Source organism: Raphanus sativus, chromosome 9 (genome assembly GCF_000801105.2).
Source record: "Raphanus sativus cultivar WK10039 chromosome 9, ASM80110v3, whole genome shotgun sequence".
NCBI classification, from domain to species: domain Eukaryota; kingdom Viridiplantae; phylum Streptophyta; class Magnoliopsida; order Brassicales; family Brassicaceae; genus Raphanus; species Raphanus sativus.
Window position 1 is genome coordinate 3,784,884 of NC_079519.1, and position 17,989 is coordinate 3,802,872.

At 33.4% G+C, this 17,989-nt stretch overlaps 1 protein-coding gene, 1 long non-coding RNA gene and 1 pseudogene across 2 annotated transcripts; 2 read left to right on the plus strand and 1 right to left on the minus strand.

Annotated features, from left to right (window-relative positions):
* Window positions 1-8,738: 8,738 nt before the first annotated feature.
* LOC130500311 (uncharacterized) lies at window positions 8,739-11,131 on the plus strand. The gene is made up of 7 exons (XM_056995214.1): window positions 8,739-9,227; window positions 9,332-9,502; window positions 9,593-9,849; window positions 9,944-10,082; window positions 10,199-10,328; window positions 10,428-10,645; window positions 10,756-11,131. The coding sequence occupies exons 1-7, from the start codon at window positions 8,808-8,810 to the stop codon at window positions 10,957-10,959; spliced, it is 1,539 nt and encodes a 512-aa protein (XP_056851194.1). The 5' UTR covers window positions 8,739-8,807; the 3' UTR covers window positions 10,960-11,131.
* LOC130500312 (uncharacterized) lies at window positions 11,019-12,041 on the minus strand. Its single transcript, XR_008938913.1, has 2 exons — window positions 11,686-12,041; window positions 11,019-11,419 (listed from the first exon to the last, which is right to left on the minus strand). It is a non-coding gene; the product is annotated as an uncharacterized LOC130500312 (long non-coding RNA).
* Window positions 12,042-15,687: 3,646 nt separating this feature from the next.
* LOC130499841 (uncharacterized) lies at window positions 15,688-17,486 on the plus strand (annotated as a pseudogene).
* The last annotated feature ends 503 nt before the right edge of the window (window positions 17,487-17,989 follow it).

Genomic DNA, 17,989 nt, shown 5'->3' on the forward strand with positions numbered 1-17,989 from the left:
GATGAAGGATCTCGGCCCTGCCAAGAAAATTCTTGGGATTGAGATCAGGAGAGACAGAGCAAATGGGAAGCTATGGCTATCACAGGAAGGTTACATGGAGAAAGTCTTAGAGACTTACAAGATGGAGCAATCCACAGATGTTGTGACACCGCTGGGTGCCCATATGAAGTTTCGCTCTGCTACAAAGGAACAGCTGCAAAAGGATGAAGAGTACATGAGAACAGTTCCATATGCAAATGCAGTTGGAAGCTTGATGTACTCCATGATCTGTACAAGACCAGATTTGGCATATCCTGTGGGTATTATCAGTAGATTCATGGGAAATCCTATCAAAGATCATTGGTTAGGAGTTAAATGGATCTTGAGGTACGTCAGAGGCTCTATGAAGATAAAACTCTGTTACAGGAAAGGATCTGATTTTGTGTTAAAAGGTTACTGCGATTCAGACTATGCAGCTGATCGTGATAAGAGAAGGTTAATCAGTGGAGTAGTATTTACTCTTGGTGGAAGCACCATCAGTTGGAGATCAAGGCTACAGAAAGTGGTGACTCTTTCCACTACTGAAGCGGAATACTTGGCGATGAATGATGCATGAAAAGAAGCTATGTGGCTTAAAGGTCTGCTAATGGATTTTGGATATGAACAGAAGTGTGTGGAGATCTTCTGTGACTCTTAGAGTGTGATTGCTCTATCCAAAAACAACGTGTATCATGAAAGAACAAAATACGTTGATACCAAGTATCACAAGATCAGAGAGATCATTGAGAATGGTTTCTTGAAGGTGACGAAGATATCTACACTGATCAACCCTGCAGATACCTTTACGAAGATTGTACCAGTCAGTAAGTTCAAAGCTGCAATGGAATTGCTGAGGATCAAAACTGAGTAATCAAACTCAGGCTCCGGAAACTGGAATCCAAGAAACTAGATACTAAGAATCTATCTCTAACTCTCGGGTATAATCGTCTGCTTCAGTCTTGTTGATCTGTCTTTACTAGGTGGAGATTTGTTGAGAAATTAGCAAAGAAGATCAAGACAAGTTTGAGACTAAGCTAGGCGTGGGGAGGAAGCAACTGGTGACGAGGCACAACTCACGTGACTTATTGGGATTGAAGGACCACAAGACCAGCGGTTGAGGCTCAATCTATTAAAGCATATTTTGTTGGCTTCTCTGCAGGAAGTTAACGTTATGCGTCTTTAATGGGTCATACGGATGGAGCGTGGCCAGCTGGAGCATCCGAAGCGCATTAGGTCAAGTGTGAGTGAGTATATATATGTGTCTTAGTTCAGAGAGATAGATAAGAGTAGAAAGAGAGCATTTATTAAAGTGTAAGCTTGTAAGTGTTTCTTTGAGTTTGTAAGCTACGTTCAAATCGAGACAGGTACTGCAAAGGCCTTGAGGTTTAAATACACTTGTAAACTCTGATCTAGTGGATTTTGGGAGACAGTTCCCGGCCCAGACTAACATCCTCGTTAACGGGTGTAACTGGGTTAACAATCGTTTGAGTCTTGCTCTGTTTTCTTTTTCTTCACTCTGTTTTATTACTCTGTTCTCGTACTCTGCTTTATAAACTCTGTTTCTTCATCGTAAGCGAGTAAAGTTGGAGTCTTGGTGAGTGTGTGTTGCAACATGAAGGCTAAAGGAGACACCTTTAGGTGGGAGTTTCTTCACAGACAGCTTAGCCATAGGCTCTTGAGAGTTGGTGGGAGATTTGTTGGACTCAGATATGTACTGAGTTGAATAATACGTCTTTGATAACCTACAACCTCATTTATAGTTAAGACTTAAGACCATGATCCTTCACCATGAACCCTAAGGGAAGATGATGAACAACCATTTATTTTTTCCAAGTGTGGTATTTTATTCGATATATGATATGTGTGATCTTATGTGACAAAAAAAAAGATGTGTGATCTAATGATATAGATATTTTGTATTGAAAAACATTGTGTTTTCATTATTAAAATATAGTAACGATATGAATTGTCTATTTTAAATTGAAAATGAATTTCTTTTTTCCTCATATATTTGTGTATCAGATACTTCTAAACACCAAGCTATACTATTTTTTATCCTGTTCGAAGTAATCAACTCCGTTGTGCGGCAAGTCTGATCATGTCTTCGGTGTTTTCTTCCCCTTTGTCCTCTTTCTTTAAGTGGATTTAAATATAAAATCTATTTCACGAAAATCTTTCCATATGTAGACGCTTTTAGGTAAGTAGTTACTAATATTTAATGTTGTAGTCAAATTTATAATATTATATATAGCTTTGTAAATATTTTCCCTATAATCAAATTGGATCCAAAATTGTGTTTCTGTTTTGATAGTATTGACAACATATTACATATCTTCTTATTAAGAAGAAAATGCAAAAAATAATTAACAAAAAAAATTAGAGTTTTGTTCATGGACCTCCGAGCAAATCAATTCACATTGTATTTTTTAATCTATATGTTCAAGATAATACTCATTTGAAATAGAAATTAAACCATATTATATGAATTTATAATGTAGTATAGATTTTAAATTTTGATTTTTCAAAATTTAGAGAAATATATATGTGTTTTAAAGTTTCCAAAACATATCATAAACATAAAATATGTGTGTTTTAAGTAATTTATAAATTTGAATGAGTATATTTTTAAGAAATTATAAGTAATTAAAACAAAAGAAGAAAAACATGGTAGAAAAAAACATTAAAGTTTAAAATCCACCAGATAAATTGTGTCTTTTGTTTTAATTGTATCTATATTATTAAAACAAAATGTCATTGTTTGAGGTATCTTCTGTTTTACAATTATTTATCGAACTATGTCATCATGGTTTATTTATTATCTAACATTTAAAATGATCTGGATTTATAATCATTTTCTGAAAATATTTAATTTTTCTAAAATTAGTATCTCTACAAAGAAAATCTATATTATTAAAAGGAAAACATTCTGAAAAAATTACTTATGCAAGTTGCACCTACTCATTTATTTAATTAAAACATAATTATATTTTGTCATACCCTCTAACATTCGGAATCGGTGGTACAATATAGATATAGAATAGGTTGTTGGTTAAAATAATTCTTCTGAAAGTCTAATAAAACCAGCAATCAACTCGAAATCGGTTATGCATGGCCAACCTTCTCAACTGAATTGAAGATGATTCAAACGATCAAAATGTGCTATTCGGATTTCAAGATCTGCTACGTACCAAGAACACAAAATATGATAGCTGATTCATTAGCTAGGAATGCTCGTACTTTCCATAGATCGTTATGCTACTTTGGTTGTTTTATTCCGGTCTGGTTACCCAGACCGCCTCAAATTTTAGTAATAGAATAGCCTTTTGATGTCAAAAAAAAAACTCAAAATCGGTTATGCAAGAGTTGTCGGAGTCAACCGAAATTGACAATTAATCAATAATTTCTTGATTGTGGTAATGCCAAGAACAACTGAATTTGGTGATATCAATTAATATTTTTCAAGAAAACAGAATATTAAAATTAGTAAAAATATCAATAGATTATCTTATGATCAGATTACGGTTCATATTTATATGATTTCAGTTATATGAGTTGTTCAATTAAACATGCAAAATTTAGATCACATGGAGATGTATTATATGAATATGTTAGTGCATTTTAATTATGTACAGTAAAAACTCTATAAATTAATAATATTGGGACTATAAATTAATAATATTGGGACTATGTATTTTATTAATCTATAGAGTTAGTAATTTACAAAAAAAATCCTTTTTAGATTTTTTTTTAAAAATATTTCATTTATAAAATAAGAAAATAGTTGATTTTACTGTCTATCTCTTAATTAAATTTTAGAAATTCGACTTCCATATAGTTTAGTTATATTGTTTGGTGTATATTTTTATGTTTCATATAATTTTAATGTGATTTTAGATATATCAAAATATATTGAATTGTTATTGAGAAATAGAGATAATTTTTCTGAATATAAAACCAACAATATAATGTTTAGTTTACATTTATATAAAAAATATATAGATATATTATCAATTTATGATTTTAATGAATTATTTTATTATTTTATCGATTTGTGTTATATTTTGAATCGACCCAACTCAAGAGTGAAGAATGTTTTTAGATATAACACACATATTAAAAACTTTTATAACTATAGATAACAATTCCAAAATATTCATCTATTCCATTTTTGTTTATATATCAAAGATTTTATTTTAAATCATGTGTCATATCTTAGTTACTTACTCTAGATATCAACCTCATCTATCTAGCTCTCTTAAGATGCCTACTGGCATCATCTCTTTTCCATTTTCTTTGGCCTTGAGTGGGAAACAAAAACGTCGTATGTGGTGCATTATAACACAACTTGTGTTACCACTCAAACAAAAGGGAAAATCACATTTTAAACCCTGAAAGTGTCACATTCTAACACTTTAAACATTGAAATTTTTTCACTAGCACTTTAAACTTTGAAAGTGTCATTTTTAGCATAACAAACCTCCAACGAAGTTACTTATTCTTCACGATAACTAGGTGACCGGTATTGTTCATTTGAAGGTGATGAGGTGTTAGTTTTTCTTAAATAATAATAACGAAATAAATAAAAAAATTCAAAAAAAAATCGAAAAATAAATAAAAATCACAAAAGATTTGAAAATTAAAAGAATCCAAAATTTCAAAAAATCGATAAATTAAATTTCAAAATTAAAAATTAAAAATTAAACAATTTTTTTCTGAAAAATATGTTAATTTTACATAAAATATATTTTTTCTATATATTAGGTTTTGGTGTGAGTGGAGCTTCTTAGATAAAAGACATACATTTTAAAAATATATAAAAGAAAAAATAATAATTATTATATTATGTAAATTTTACAAAGTTGTTAAGATATCTATTAGTATTATTTATAAAAAATAGTAAATTTAAGTTTGTTTTAAAAGAAATTAATTTATTAGTAAAGTTCTTAAAAACAGTAAATAACTTTAAAATTAAATAAATTACTGTCAAACTTTAGAGAAACTAAAATGAATGTCACTTATCTAAAAAGCTTCACTCACACCAAAATCTAACATACAGAAAATTAAAAAATATATATTTATGTAAAATTAACATATTTAAAAGAAATTATTTTATATATATTTTTAATATGAATTTTTAATTTTACATTTTTTGAAATTTTAATTTTATATATTTTTGAAATTTTAGATTTTTTGAACTTCCAACTATTTGAATTTTTTCCAATTTTCATGTATTTTATTATTTTTATTATTAAAGACAAAGAAAACTAAAACCTCATCACAAAATGAACAGTACCGGTCACTTATTTGGTTTGGAGGTTTGTTATGCTAAAAATATCACTTTCAAAGTTTAAAATGTTAGTAAAAAACTTCAGTGTTTAAAGTGCTATAAAGTGACACTCCTAGAGTTTAAAATACGATTTTCCCTCAAACAAAATTTGTCCCGCATGTAATTATTTAGTCAAAGCAAAAAATAATAATAAAGTAATTAAAGTGTTACTGTGGCGGTTATGTTCGAAGAACAAAAATAGAACCCGCACTATCTTTTTGTCACGCATCATTTTTGATGCGGTTGAGGTAAAATTTTACTGTTTTCTTCACAGTTCATTTTTTTTACAAATATATACACTAACTAACGACATACAATTGTGAGATAAATTATGTCTACCAGGAATTTTGATATTAGTGGTTACATTTTTTTCCCTTTTTTGGAACTTTCATTTTTTTAGTCTCTAGATAAAAAAAATTAAATCAATTTTATCCATACCCGAAAACCCAAAACATAATCGATTCGAAAAAACTAGTCTAGGTCGGGTACATGTAATGCATTATTCAAACTGTAGTTAAATCTGTCAATTATACTAGTGGGTTTATATCTCCAGAACCAAAAAATTAGAACCGAACCAAAATCGGATCGAGAACCGAATAGATATTCAATTTTTTATATTTTATATATTTATAAATTTAACTATATTTTAGTTTTAAAATAATTTTAAAATATTATGTGTATGTCGAAATACCCAGAAGATATTATTCATATTTCAGCTATAATTTTTTTAAACAATATAATATAATTTTATATCCGCTTGTTCCGCATCTCTCAACCGCAGTCACCATTCAAAACTTGTTATGAACCGAACCGCTTAGACAAACCGCAGTTGTTCCGCAGTGTGCGTTTCTCATGTATAAACCGCAGTAAAACCACACCGCATTAACTAATCCGCTTATCCCGCACCGCTCAATCCGCAGTTACCATTCGGAGCCTTTGTTTATGTATTACCCTTTCTTTGTACTAGGGTGCACTCATTTGAATCTCCCAAACTCTTTTATTTGAATTATACAATCAGTGTTAAAAAAAGAGAGAGCTTCTGATTAGTCAAACCAAGTGGAAAAAATATGTGTTATGTTATCAAATGAAGTGTGTACACATGGAAAGTTTTCACAAAATTGGTTTTGGTCAGTTATTTGACTAATTGATACATGTTTCTATCATTGATCGACCTCAATACTAACCAGTTGTTCATTCTTCTTTTTTTTTTGAGAAATAACCAGTTGTTCATTCAAGACATGTATTTTGAGATTGGTAAATCGTCAAGACCTATAAATATAATTCTTAACTTATAATATTACAGTAGTAATACTGTATGATATTTAATTACTAATGATAACAAAGCACATAATTTTATCCTAAATTTAAATATAATAGTTTTTTTCTTTAAGTATAAATTAATAAACTATAATGATCTGAAATATCACAACATTTATATTTAAATTATAGTGGAGTAGTATTAATACAAATTTACATGCGATTAGGTTACGTATAATCATGCATTTAACAAAATCTCATGTTTTCTAATAGAAAAAATCTTAATTGATTATAATAATAAAAGTATTAAATTCCTCAATTAAAATGCGATTATGTCGAGATCGATGGAGTTAAGAGTTCAAAAAACCTGCGCAGACGTGTCAACTCAACTTTATTTAAAGATAAAAATAGTATAAAACAGTTCCCAGACACAGATAACGAGGCTGCCGCACTCCTTCATCTCTCTCGACGCCGGCGGCGACTTAACTCGCCGGCGTCACCGCCTTTGTTTTTCCGTCATGGCTTGCTTCGTCCTCCTCTTCATCTTTTTCATATCCAGTTTTCTCACTGTTTCCAAAAATCGTTTTGTTGCTTGATCTACGCAGTCCGAGTATGAATTCGCCAGATTTTGACTCCCCTCTGCCACAGCACCTCCGCTTCCTCGCTTCGTCACTGTGTCCTCCTCCGCTCGCTTCGCCATTGTCACTCCTCCCGCTCGTCTCCCTGCCGTTCTTTCTACTTACTTCCGTGATGTTGTTTCCACTCAAATCGTCACTCGCCTCGCATCCGACAGTACTCATTACGTCTCCGGCGAGTCGTGGGTCTCCGCTCCGGTTTGCTTTACTGGTGGTCCTGACGGCTCCGACGAGTTTCACGCTTCAACACCTAACACCCTCCGTAGTTCGGCTGACGACCCTCGCTTATCCTCCGGTGAGCATCCGAGTTTTTTTTATTTTCTCATAACTGTATAATGGATATTGCGGTGCTGAGAGATTTTGCGGATGGGACAGATGATTTAAATTCATGGGTCTTTGGGTGTAAAGATGTTGTATGTGTCAACTTTTCACTTGGTGGTTCTCTTCCTACGATCTATGTCATCTCCTCCCCGGCATGTCTCTCCGAGACTCTACAGGGCTTCGACCAAATTTTGGGATTTGGTTTGTATGCAGAATCTTCCATTGTGAAGCTTTCGTTTAAAGCGACGACCCTTCAAAAGATTTGTCTTAGATTCGACACTGATTTAGTCAACTATCGCAATGTTTCCATGACAACTCCCCTCGCTAAATCTACTGTACAGGAATGTGGACTCGTTACTCTGTACTACGTCAATGTTGCTTTTCCATCACACTACGCCATCTCAAGCATCGACAGTTCTTCACAGAGTCGGCTCTATGGTCCTCCATCTCTTTCCCTCGTCGCTGTTACCATTGTGCAAGAGTGTGGATATGCCAGATCGTCTCGCTATTACATCACTGCTGTGTATCCATCACATTATGTCGTCTCAAGCATCGATGGTTCTTCACAAAGCCAGCTAGACAATCTTCCCATCCTTTTACTCGTCGCAGAAACTACTGTGTGCAAGAGTGTTTCTCGTCAGATCTGATTGCTACTACGTTACCGCTGCGATTCCATTACATTATGATGTCTCAAACATCGACGATTCTTCGCAGAGTCGGTTATGCGAGCCATTCACTAGGACTGCTATCTTCTACAGAGATTCACGGATTTCTCGATTTTAAAACCCACTTGTTAGGTTATTCAACGTCGTTTTCGACTTTTTGCGTTAGTAGAAACAGAGGCTTTAGGATTACAAGTGAAGTTTCTTTATGGGTCTTTTTTCTCCTTAGCCACATCTGTCTTTCATTATGTTCAGTTATTTTCGTTTATTAGTTTACAGTCGAGAATCTCTCCGGTTATATCCAACTTAGTCCATTGGGTCTTTAACGTTTAGGATGAAAATAGTATATTTTTAAAATTATTTGAAAAAAAAGAAAAACATATAGCAGCAATAGTTGTTTTTTTTTTTAAACTTATCAATATTTTGTGTGGGCTTAATTTACACGAGGTCCACAAGCCCATGAAGTCTGGTCTCTGTGGGGGATAATATAATGGTGAAGTAGAGAGAATGAATATAAAGGAGAAGAAATCTGTGAATAGGCGAAGAAGAAAAGCAAAAAGCAAAAAGCGATAAACTTTAGAAAACCTAATGGGTCGCAAGGGTGCTGCTGCGAAGAAGGATAAGAATCTGAAGGCGGAGGAATCTGAGAAGCGAGGAGGAACGACGGTAGAAAATCATCATGGCGACAAGGATAAGACGAAGACGAAGACGAAGAAGGAAACTAAAAAGCCAGAAAACCTAATGGATCGCGATCGCGAGGGGGGTGCGGCGAAGGAGGATAAGAATGTGAAAGCGGCGGAGAAAATTGAAAAGCTGATAGTCTTCTCTCTGGCGGAAGTTGCGGCAAAGATGGATCTTTCAGATCTTAAGGAGTTCCTCGACTATGGTCGGAGGTTGCCGGACATGGATGTATTGAGATTTTACTTTTACTTTGAGAAAGCCTTTGCCCAAGTATCGTTCCCATGGGTGAAGTTGTTCAAGGAGACTCCTTTGTCCGAACGCATCGATGTGAGCCCCCAATCAAAATTAAAAAAGAAAAAAAAAAGTCTCTCTTTTTTTTTTTTTGGATTATACTAGTCGAATCTGATCATCTCTTCTTCATCTCTTTGCAGTTTCCCTTGTCTCAAATTCCTACGCCTCTCTACCAATTATCAGTCGATTGGATCAAACAAGCTCCAATTGAGCTTCTCTCGCATATTGTGTTGTTTTTGTGTGATCGTATTCTAGATCATTTGGCTCAAGGTGGTGACAATGTTCGAGCATCTTATCGCCCCAGATCTCAGGTTATTAATAAAACAATCTTCAATGCTTGCTTGCTTGCTTGCATCTTTGTGCTGATTCTAATTTTAACTCTGTTTGGTTGGTTTGGTTAGGCGGGACATTTTGTTGTATTGGCTATGGTATTGCGCTGTAGACCTGATTCTTTGATTGCGGTTTTGCCTTCTCTGAGGGATAAAGACACGTATCAAGGACCCGACAAGCTTCCCCTTATTGTTTGGATGATGGCTCAGGCCTCCGTAGGTGATTTATCTGCTGGTTTGTATTCATGGATGTGTAACTTGCTACCGCTAGTCAGTAATGACAAGTGCTGCCCTCAGTCATCGGATCTCGTCCTTCAATTAGCTGAGTTGTGAGTCAGTCCCATAGTTGTGTTTTCTTCTCTCTATTGATCTCTCCTCTATTCTCATCTTCTTTTTTTTATTATTATTCCCTTTTAATTTCAGCATTTTGTCTCGTCCGGACGCTCTCACTATACTCGTAAAAGGAGGTGGTGTTATGGAAGGACAGCGTCTGGTTCCACTTCCTTCACTTAAGATCTTGCTGCGCCTCACATTCCCTGCTCCATCTGCACGAGTTGAGGAGGTTTGTATTAGTATTTTGGGGCGAGTTTTACCAGAAAAATAATAATAGAAATTTAAACCTTGATGACTTTGTGAACTCTGTCTGACCTTGAGCATGGTCTCTGTATCTGCGCACAGATTACAAAGAGGTTTGAGGCAATTTATCCCTCTTTGAAGGAAGTGGCTCTTTCACCAGAGAGGGCAGGAGGAGGAAGATTTGCCATGAAAAATTTATTCGCGTTTGCCTTGACCTTAACTGGAGAAAAAGGTAATTTAGTATTGTAATACAAGTCTTGAATCCTTGTCTGCTCTTTTTTTTTTTTTTTTTCCTTCAAATTGATCTGTAATGTGTTACCGTTTGTTACAGGGAATCCTTCTGTTTTAACCAAGGAAGCTACATCAATCGCTATCAGATCTCTGACCGAAAACATCGACTGCTTTGAGCACTGGGACAGGCTTTATATGTATTATCCAGAAGCTAGTGTTGCGCTTCTTAAGAAGCTTCTGCTTCTTAAGAAGCTTGTAGACGCATCACCAAGTGACACTCTCACTGTCAATAAAATTATTGAGAGCTTCAGGCGTAAGGTTATGCATCTCTCTTTACACTTGTTGTTGTAAACTACAGCTTAACTAATTTTCACCCCCTATGCTGTATTTTCCATCTCTGACCTCACCTGCCCATGTTATGTCTTTAGAACAAAAGAGCCATCGCTAAAGGAGGAGCCAATTGTTCTCTTTACAAAGAAGCTGACAAGTACTGCACACTCATCTCCAAGTACTGCACACTCATCTCTTGGAGACTCTTTGGGAGACCCACGCTCGTAACAGCTGGAGTAGTTACTGCTGCATCAGCAGCTGCATCATTTGCTGCAGTAGCAGCTGCTATCTATTCCCTGTAGCATAATTTAGTGTTTCGTTTTTATTACTATCTGGCGAATGCTGGTCCGCCTTATCGAAGTTGTGCCTTTGTTTATCTGTTATATATATATATATATATATATATAACTCGTTGTTATGGTTTTTCAAAACAATTTGTATCAAAAACTCTAAAACTATCAGTTTGAAATGTTATATATCCTCTAGAGAAAGTAAGGAATCAAAATAAATATGTGTATACGAGTGTTTTGTACGTTACCGAGACCTCCAAACTAGAGAAGCGTTGATGGTTTAATCATTGTGTTTTTCAAGCCTTCAATACATGCTGATGGACCTCCAAAGCTTATGATATAATCTATGAATCTAAAGTTTAAGATGTTGAAGCAATCGTGACCGGGCGGGCAAAGCTCAACCTCTGCGGAAACCACTTGCTTCTCCATTGCGTTGTCTTCTTATCAGGTATATGTATGATCTCCCATGCATCTGCATCCATAAGGAGAGAAAAAACACCAAGATATTAACCTGCTCAAATTGCAAAATGCCAAATAATCTTTTTAAAAGGAATCTGGAACATAAGGAGGAAACCGGCCATTGTCAGTCATTCATCTAAGATCTTATACCAGAAAACATAAGATTAAACAGCTGCAGATACACAAATAATAATGACATTTTTGCTTCTATTGCAAACAACCTATGTATTTAAGACTAATTAAGATCAAACAGATTAAAAGAGACTAGGAGTTATGTACCTTGTCCAGATATGAATCTAGGCATGGAATCCTCCGGCGAGACATGATGTATGATACAAAATGCTCTTGACTGCAGGGGGCTCTTCTCCTAGTGTATGTATCTTCGGGGGTGAGTTCTGGAATAACAATTTTTTGTTTGCAAAACAATCAAAAACAAGCATCTCAAACACAAAATAAATGTATTATTCTAAATTCAAATACTGGAAGACTTCGAAGAAGATTTTCTGGAAATCTTCTACATTTTTTTCTAAAATTTCCAGTAAAATATTACAAAAACCGACCTGAAAAATAGGAGAAGATATAGTCGCCTTCAAATACAGCGGTTATAGATCTGCAAAATAGACGTGAAAAAAAAGTGGCGGTAAGAACGACTATAGATCTAAATTGAACTTGACAATAAGATATATATCTTATCGGCAGCGGAGTTCAACAAGACGCGTTATCAGATCTGAAATAGAGAAAGCGGCAGTGAGAACGATGGTGATAACGACGGAGAGATTACCGACACTGAGAACGATGGAATACTGAGAATCGACGGAAATCATTTTAGAAATTGTCTCTAAAAGAAACGACGCTAAGGTTTTTTTAATTTCGCAAAAAGTGACTAAAAATCATCTTATATGTCCGGTAAATAATCCAGTTAAATTTAAAAGTACATTGGTAAAATTAAAGGTTCGATCCGGTTTGGACGACTTACTAGTAAGTCGTCTGTTGAATACTATACAACAAACAACTTAACTATAGGTCGCGCTGCTGTAAATATATTCACTATACTAACCCTAGATTTAACCTCTAAATTAAATTGATTAAATTAACTAACTAGACACGTTATAAAGTCAAACTAAACTTAAAACTTGTATAGTATACACATAAATAAATACACATAGGCAAATTTTTAAATTTTTCAAAAAGAAAATTTAATCTTTCCAAAATCTAACCCTAAAATCACATACAATACTACAACATATGTTGGCAAACCCTAAACCAAAGAATATCATGACTAACTACTTTCACTTGTCTATGTTGAAAACAATTTACTTTTATTATATCTTAATTTATATCACTTATAATATATGTTAGTTACATAATTTTAATTTTTTATTTATCAACATATGTTAATTTATATCATTTTTATTTGGTCACAAGTTGGTTGTAATTTCAATAGTATTTTAGATTATTTTTGCATTTGATTCAAGTTTGAATATACATTTTGCATTTGAAATCAAGTTGTGAATCATATTTGGCAATTTTCCCTTGTTGTTTTAATGCAAGTAACAGTCGAACTCGCAAATCTGTATGAACTAGAGCATGGGCGAACCTACATTGACAAGGTGGGGGCAGTTGCCACCAGAAAAAACGACAAATAAGTTCATTTGCGTAGGAAAAATTGGAAGTTATACAGCATATTTGGTATATATCCTCACTTTGCCCCCACTAAACCACCGATCAAACTTCCATATAACTCTTTTACTTGTTATTTATTATTTCCTTTTTTTTTTTTGGCTACTTCTTATGTTATTTTATTTTTCTTCTTTACCTTGTCTTCTTCTAATTTTCTTTTTATCGTTTCTAATTTAGATTTTTGATTTTCCTTTTTGGTCACCAATCATATTCTTTTTTCTTTCTTTTCTCTCATGTTGCATGTTTTGTACTTTTTATTCTTTGATACTTTTCCGTTCAAAATTAACTTTGTATTCAAAATTTTCTTTTACCAAATCATAGAAGGTAATTTAGTAGTTTGATTCATCATTTATGTTCCTTTATTTGTAAAAGTATTTTCTGTATCATTTTATTAGTTTCTTTTTTCTTTTGGAAAATATAAAAAAAAATATAATTATCAAATAGAAATATATATATATATATATATATATATATATATATTAATAATTAATTTTTTGCCCCCATTCAAAATATTTTCTAGATTCGCCACTGAACTAGAGGGTTTTCTGTTGGAAATAACTTCACTATCAAAATCTATAAATAGAGATATTTTCATATTTTCTTTAGTTGTTGAAAAATATAAGGCTTATACTTATATAAAAACAATAATTTCACTTGTGGCTTACACGTATATAATATATAACGTTCTACAATCATTTCATATAATAATACTTGTCGCATATATTACCTCAAAAAATCATCTGAAAAATGTTCATCAGTTATTTTGTATAAAATCCTTTCACTCAGTGATAATATTCCAAAATATCAATATTGCAAATTAATTATTATACTAGGTGTTTGTAACATATGATATAGTATTATTTACGTATCTGTAAGATTACTATACTAAATATAATTTTCATTGTATATTTTATACTATTTCAATGGAAAAGAACATGATGTCATATTGATATTTCGTCTTCATAATATTCATTAATAATTAATATAATGTCTATCATATCTCTATTTTATTAATGATTGAAAATGTTATCTTTTTAGAAATGTTATCTTTTTCACACTTCAAACTATCAAACTAATATAATCTACAACCTTTGGTATTTCTATATCTTTTGTGTGAAATGGAATAGCTAATTTTTTATATTCCATATTTTAAATAATATAATTATATATTATATTTTATAAAACAATTTTAGAATCTTATCTAAAACTATAAAATTTTAATTTTAATTTTTATAACTAAGAAATCCCTCTCAAACATCCTAAAAAAAAACTAAAGCATTGTAAAATATTCAACTTAAATTTTGTTCAATAACTTTGAAGTTATACAGCATATTTGGTATAATATCCCACTTTGCCCCCACTAACCACCGATCAAACTTCCATATAACTCTTTTACTTGTTATTTATTATTTCCTAATCTTTTTTTTTGGCTACTTCTTATGTTTTTTATTTTTTTCTTCTTTACCTTGTCTTCTTCAATTTTCTTTTATATCGTTTCTAATTTAGATTTTGGATTTTCCTTTTTAGTCACCAATCATATTCTTTTTTTTTTCTCTCTCTCATGTTGCATGTTTTGTATTTTTTATTCTTTGGTACTTTTCCGTTCAAAATTAACTTTGTATTCAAAATTTCTTACCAAATCATAGAAGGTAATTTAGTAGTTTGATTCATCATTATGTTCCTTTATTTGTAAAAGTATTTTCTGTATCATTTATTAGTTTCTTTTTTCTTTGAAAATATAAAAAAATATAATTATCAAATAGAAAATATACATAAATATATATAATATATATATATATATTAATGATTTAATTTTTTGCCCCCATTCAAAATATTTTCTAGATTCGCCACTGAACTAGAGGGTTTTCTGTTGGAAATAACTTCACTATCAAATCTTATAAATAGAGATTTTTCATATTTTTTTTAGTTGTTTGAAAATATAAGGCTTATACTTATATGATTTTAATTTTTGTTTTTAATTGCTATTATATTTTAGTGATAGTTAGAATTGAAATTAATTAATTACAAAAAAAATTAAAAATTTTGTTAGATTTTTAAAAGGAAGTTGTGTTATTTGTACTTTAAATAAAAGATTAAGATATTAAACTATATGTATTTAATTAAGTGTAATTGGATAAATTTTTATAAGAGATGGTCTAAATAAAAAGAATCAGACATTAAAAAAATGTCATAGGACTCTAGATTAATAGATGAGATGTCCAGGGACAATCACATAGTTAAACATAGATAAAATAAAAGAAAATTAGATAAGTTTATTAAAAAAATAAAATAAATTTCCATTTTGTTTTGATGTGATGCTTTTACCCTCTTTTTTTTTCTTTCTAATCAAAATAAATAAAATTAGATAAGCATATGGTTTGATTCGGTTGGTTTATCAATTTTTTGACACCTCTAAGTTAGGGGCCCCAGAATAATATGAAATAAAAAATCATCGATCAGTCTTTTCTAGAATTTCGTATCTCAAAGTTAAAGAAACCTAATGGATCATCGGAGGGTGCGGCGGGGGCGAAGGGGGAGAAATCTGAGAAGCAGATAGTGTCTCTGGCCGAAGCAGCGGCGAAGATCAATACCCGTCATCTAATGGATCACCTCGTCAAAGCAGTGGTAAGTGCAATTTCGATCTTCATCGAAAACAAAAAAAAAAAAAAAATCGATTTTGATAGTTGTTGTTGTTTTCACTCTGAGAATAGAAGAGTGTTTGTGGAGGATGAGCTGTTATCGAGGTATACCGATTACTTTGCGAAGGCACTCTCAGGAGTATCGTTCCCATGGGTGAAGATGTTCAAGGACGCTCCTTTATCCACTCTGATCGATGTGAGAGCCAGGCTTTGCTTTGATTTTCGAATGAAAAAAGGGAGTCAGTCTTGAAGCTGATCAATCTCATGTCTCATTGCAGGTTCCGTTATCTCATATTCCTGATTCTGTCTACGGAACAACACGCAATTGGCTCGACCTCCCTCCAGTTGAACTTGAGGATTTCTCTGCCTTCGTACTGCGTGCGTTTGATCAGATCCTCCTTGATTTGGAAGGAGGTGGTGGTGGTGATGACTCCAAATCTCAGGTGACATCATCTCAATTCATTTGCTCATGTGATTTCTAATGGTTAAATTCGTTTTTTTTTTACCTTTTTAACTCCATCATCTTTATATGTAACATGTAGGTGGGAATGTTTGTTGCGTTAGCCATCGTTTTGCGTTGTAAACCTGAGGCTTTGGCTCCTGTCTTACCCATTCTGAGACAGAATCCTAAGTATCAGGGACACGACAAGCTTCCCGTTACTGTTTGGATGTTGGCTCAGGCCTCCAAAGTAACGATCTATGTCTTGGCTTGTATTCATGGTCACATAACTTGCTACCACTTGTCACAGTCAGTAGTAAGAAGCGTTGGCTATATCCCTCAGTCTATGGATCTAATCCTGCAATTCGTTGAGGAGTAAGTCAGTCGCATACTGTTTTCAGATTTGTCATCTCCTTTTGCTTGTATTGTAACTATCAAATCTCTTTTATGCACTTGTCTTAATTAGGATTCTGTCGCGTCCAAGGGCTCCGGCCATACTTGTAGATGGAGCTCTTAGGGAAGGAGAGCCGCTCATTCCACTTACTTCATTTGAGATCTTGGGTGCGTCTCGCATTCCCTGCTCCAGACGCAAGAGTAGAGGTAAAATTTTATTTATCAAAAACTAAACTAAACCTTAAAATCATGATTGTGCTGCTTGATTCTGATCACAAGCATGGATGGTCTCTGTACAGTCTACAGCAAGGGGTTGAGGCAATATATCCCTTGCTGAAGGACGTGGCTCTTTCACCAGATATGCCAGGAGGAAGCAACGCCGTGAAGCAGATGTTCACTTTTCCTTGAGATCAGCTAGAAAAGGTATTGTTACAGGAAACCCTGTTTTAGCCGAGGAAGCCACATCAATCGCTATCTGGTGTGTGCTTGAAAGCGTTGACTGCTTTGAGCACTGGACATTCTCTATAGGGAGAATCTAGAAGCTAGTGTTGCTCTTCTTAAAGAGCTTGTTGGCGGAAGGTGGGTTTTCCGCAAGCTATCAAAATCACCAAGGGATACTCTCACCCTCAATCAAACTATGGAGAGCTTCAGGCGTAAGGTAATCCATCTCTCTTTACTCTTCTTGCTGTATTTCCCATCTCTGACCCCACTTGTCCTTTAGAACAAAAGAGCCATCGCTGAAGGAGGAGCCAGTGCTTCTCTTTACAAAGAAAGCTGACAAGTACTGCACGCTGATCTCTGGGAGTCTCTCCCGTGAAAGTGGAGGTTTCGAATTGTCACCTATTACTGTGGTTCTAGCCGCTGCCGGAGCCGCTGCCGGAGCTGCTGCTGCACTTGTTTGTATTAGCTTAACATCCTCCGATATTTAGAAATTGTGTCCTCTTTATTTGATTATTTGTAAGCTAGTATACAATCCTAAGTTATTCCAAACAAATCTGCTCCCTTTAAATATTTGATAGATTGTCTGAATCATCAATATATATATATGGCTCTGTCTTCTTCATGAGTTCTTAAGTTTTTCGTATTCTTATATATAAAACTTCAAAAAAAAAAAAAAAAGGATTTTGTGTTAAACGCAAGTAAAAGTCTAACTCGCAAATCTGTGTGAACTAGAGGGTTTTTCGGTTGGAAGTAGCTTCACCATCCAATACTAATAAGATTCACTCTATAAATAGAGATATTTTGGTCCTAGTAGACCTGATCGATGACGATGAGCTTCACAATCATACCACAAGCTTTCAGTTGTTTACATTGTTTCATTGTTTACATCAAATTCATTTCATTGTTACGTGTGGTTAGCGCTGACCCCACTTTCCCAACGTTAAAGTATTTTATGAGAAGCTGTCTTTGTGGAGATAACAAAAAAGAGAAA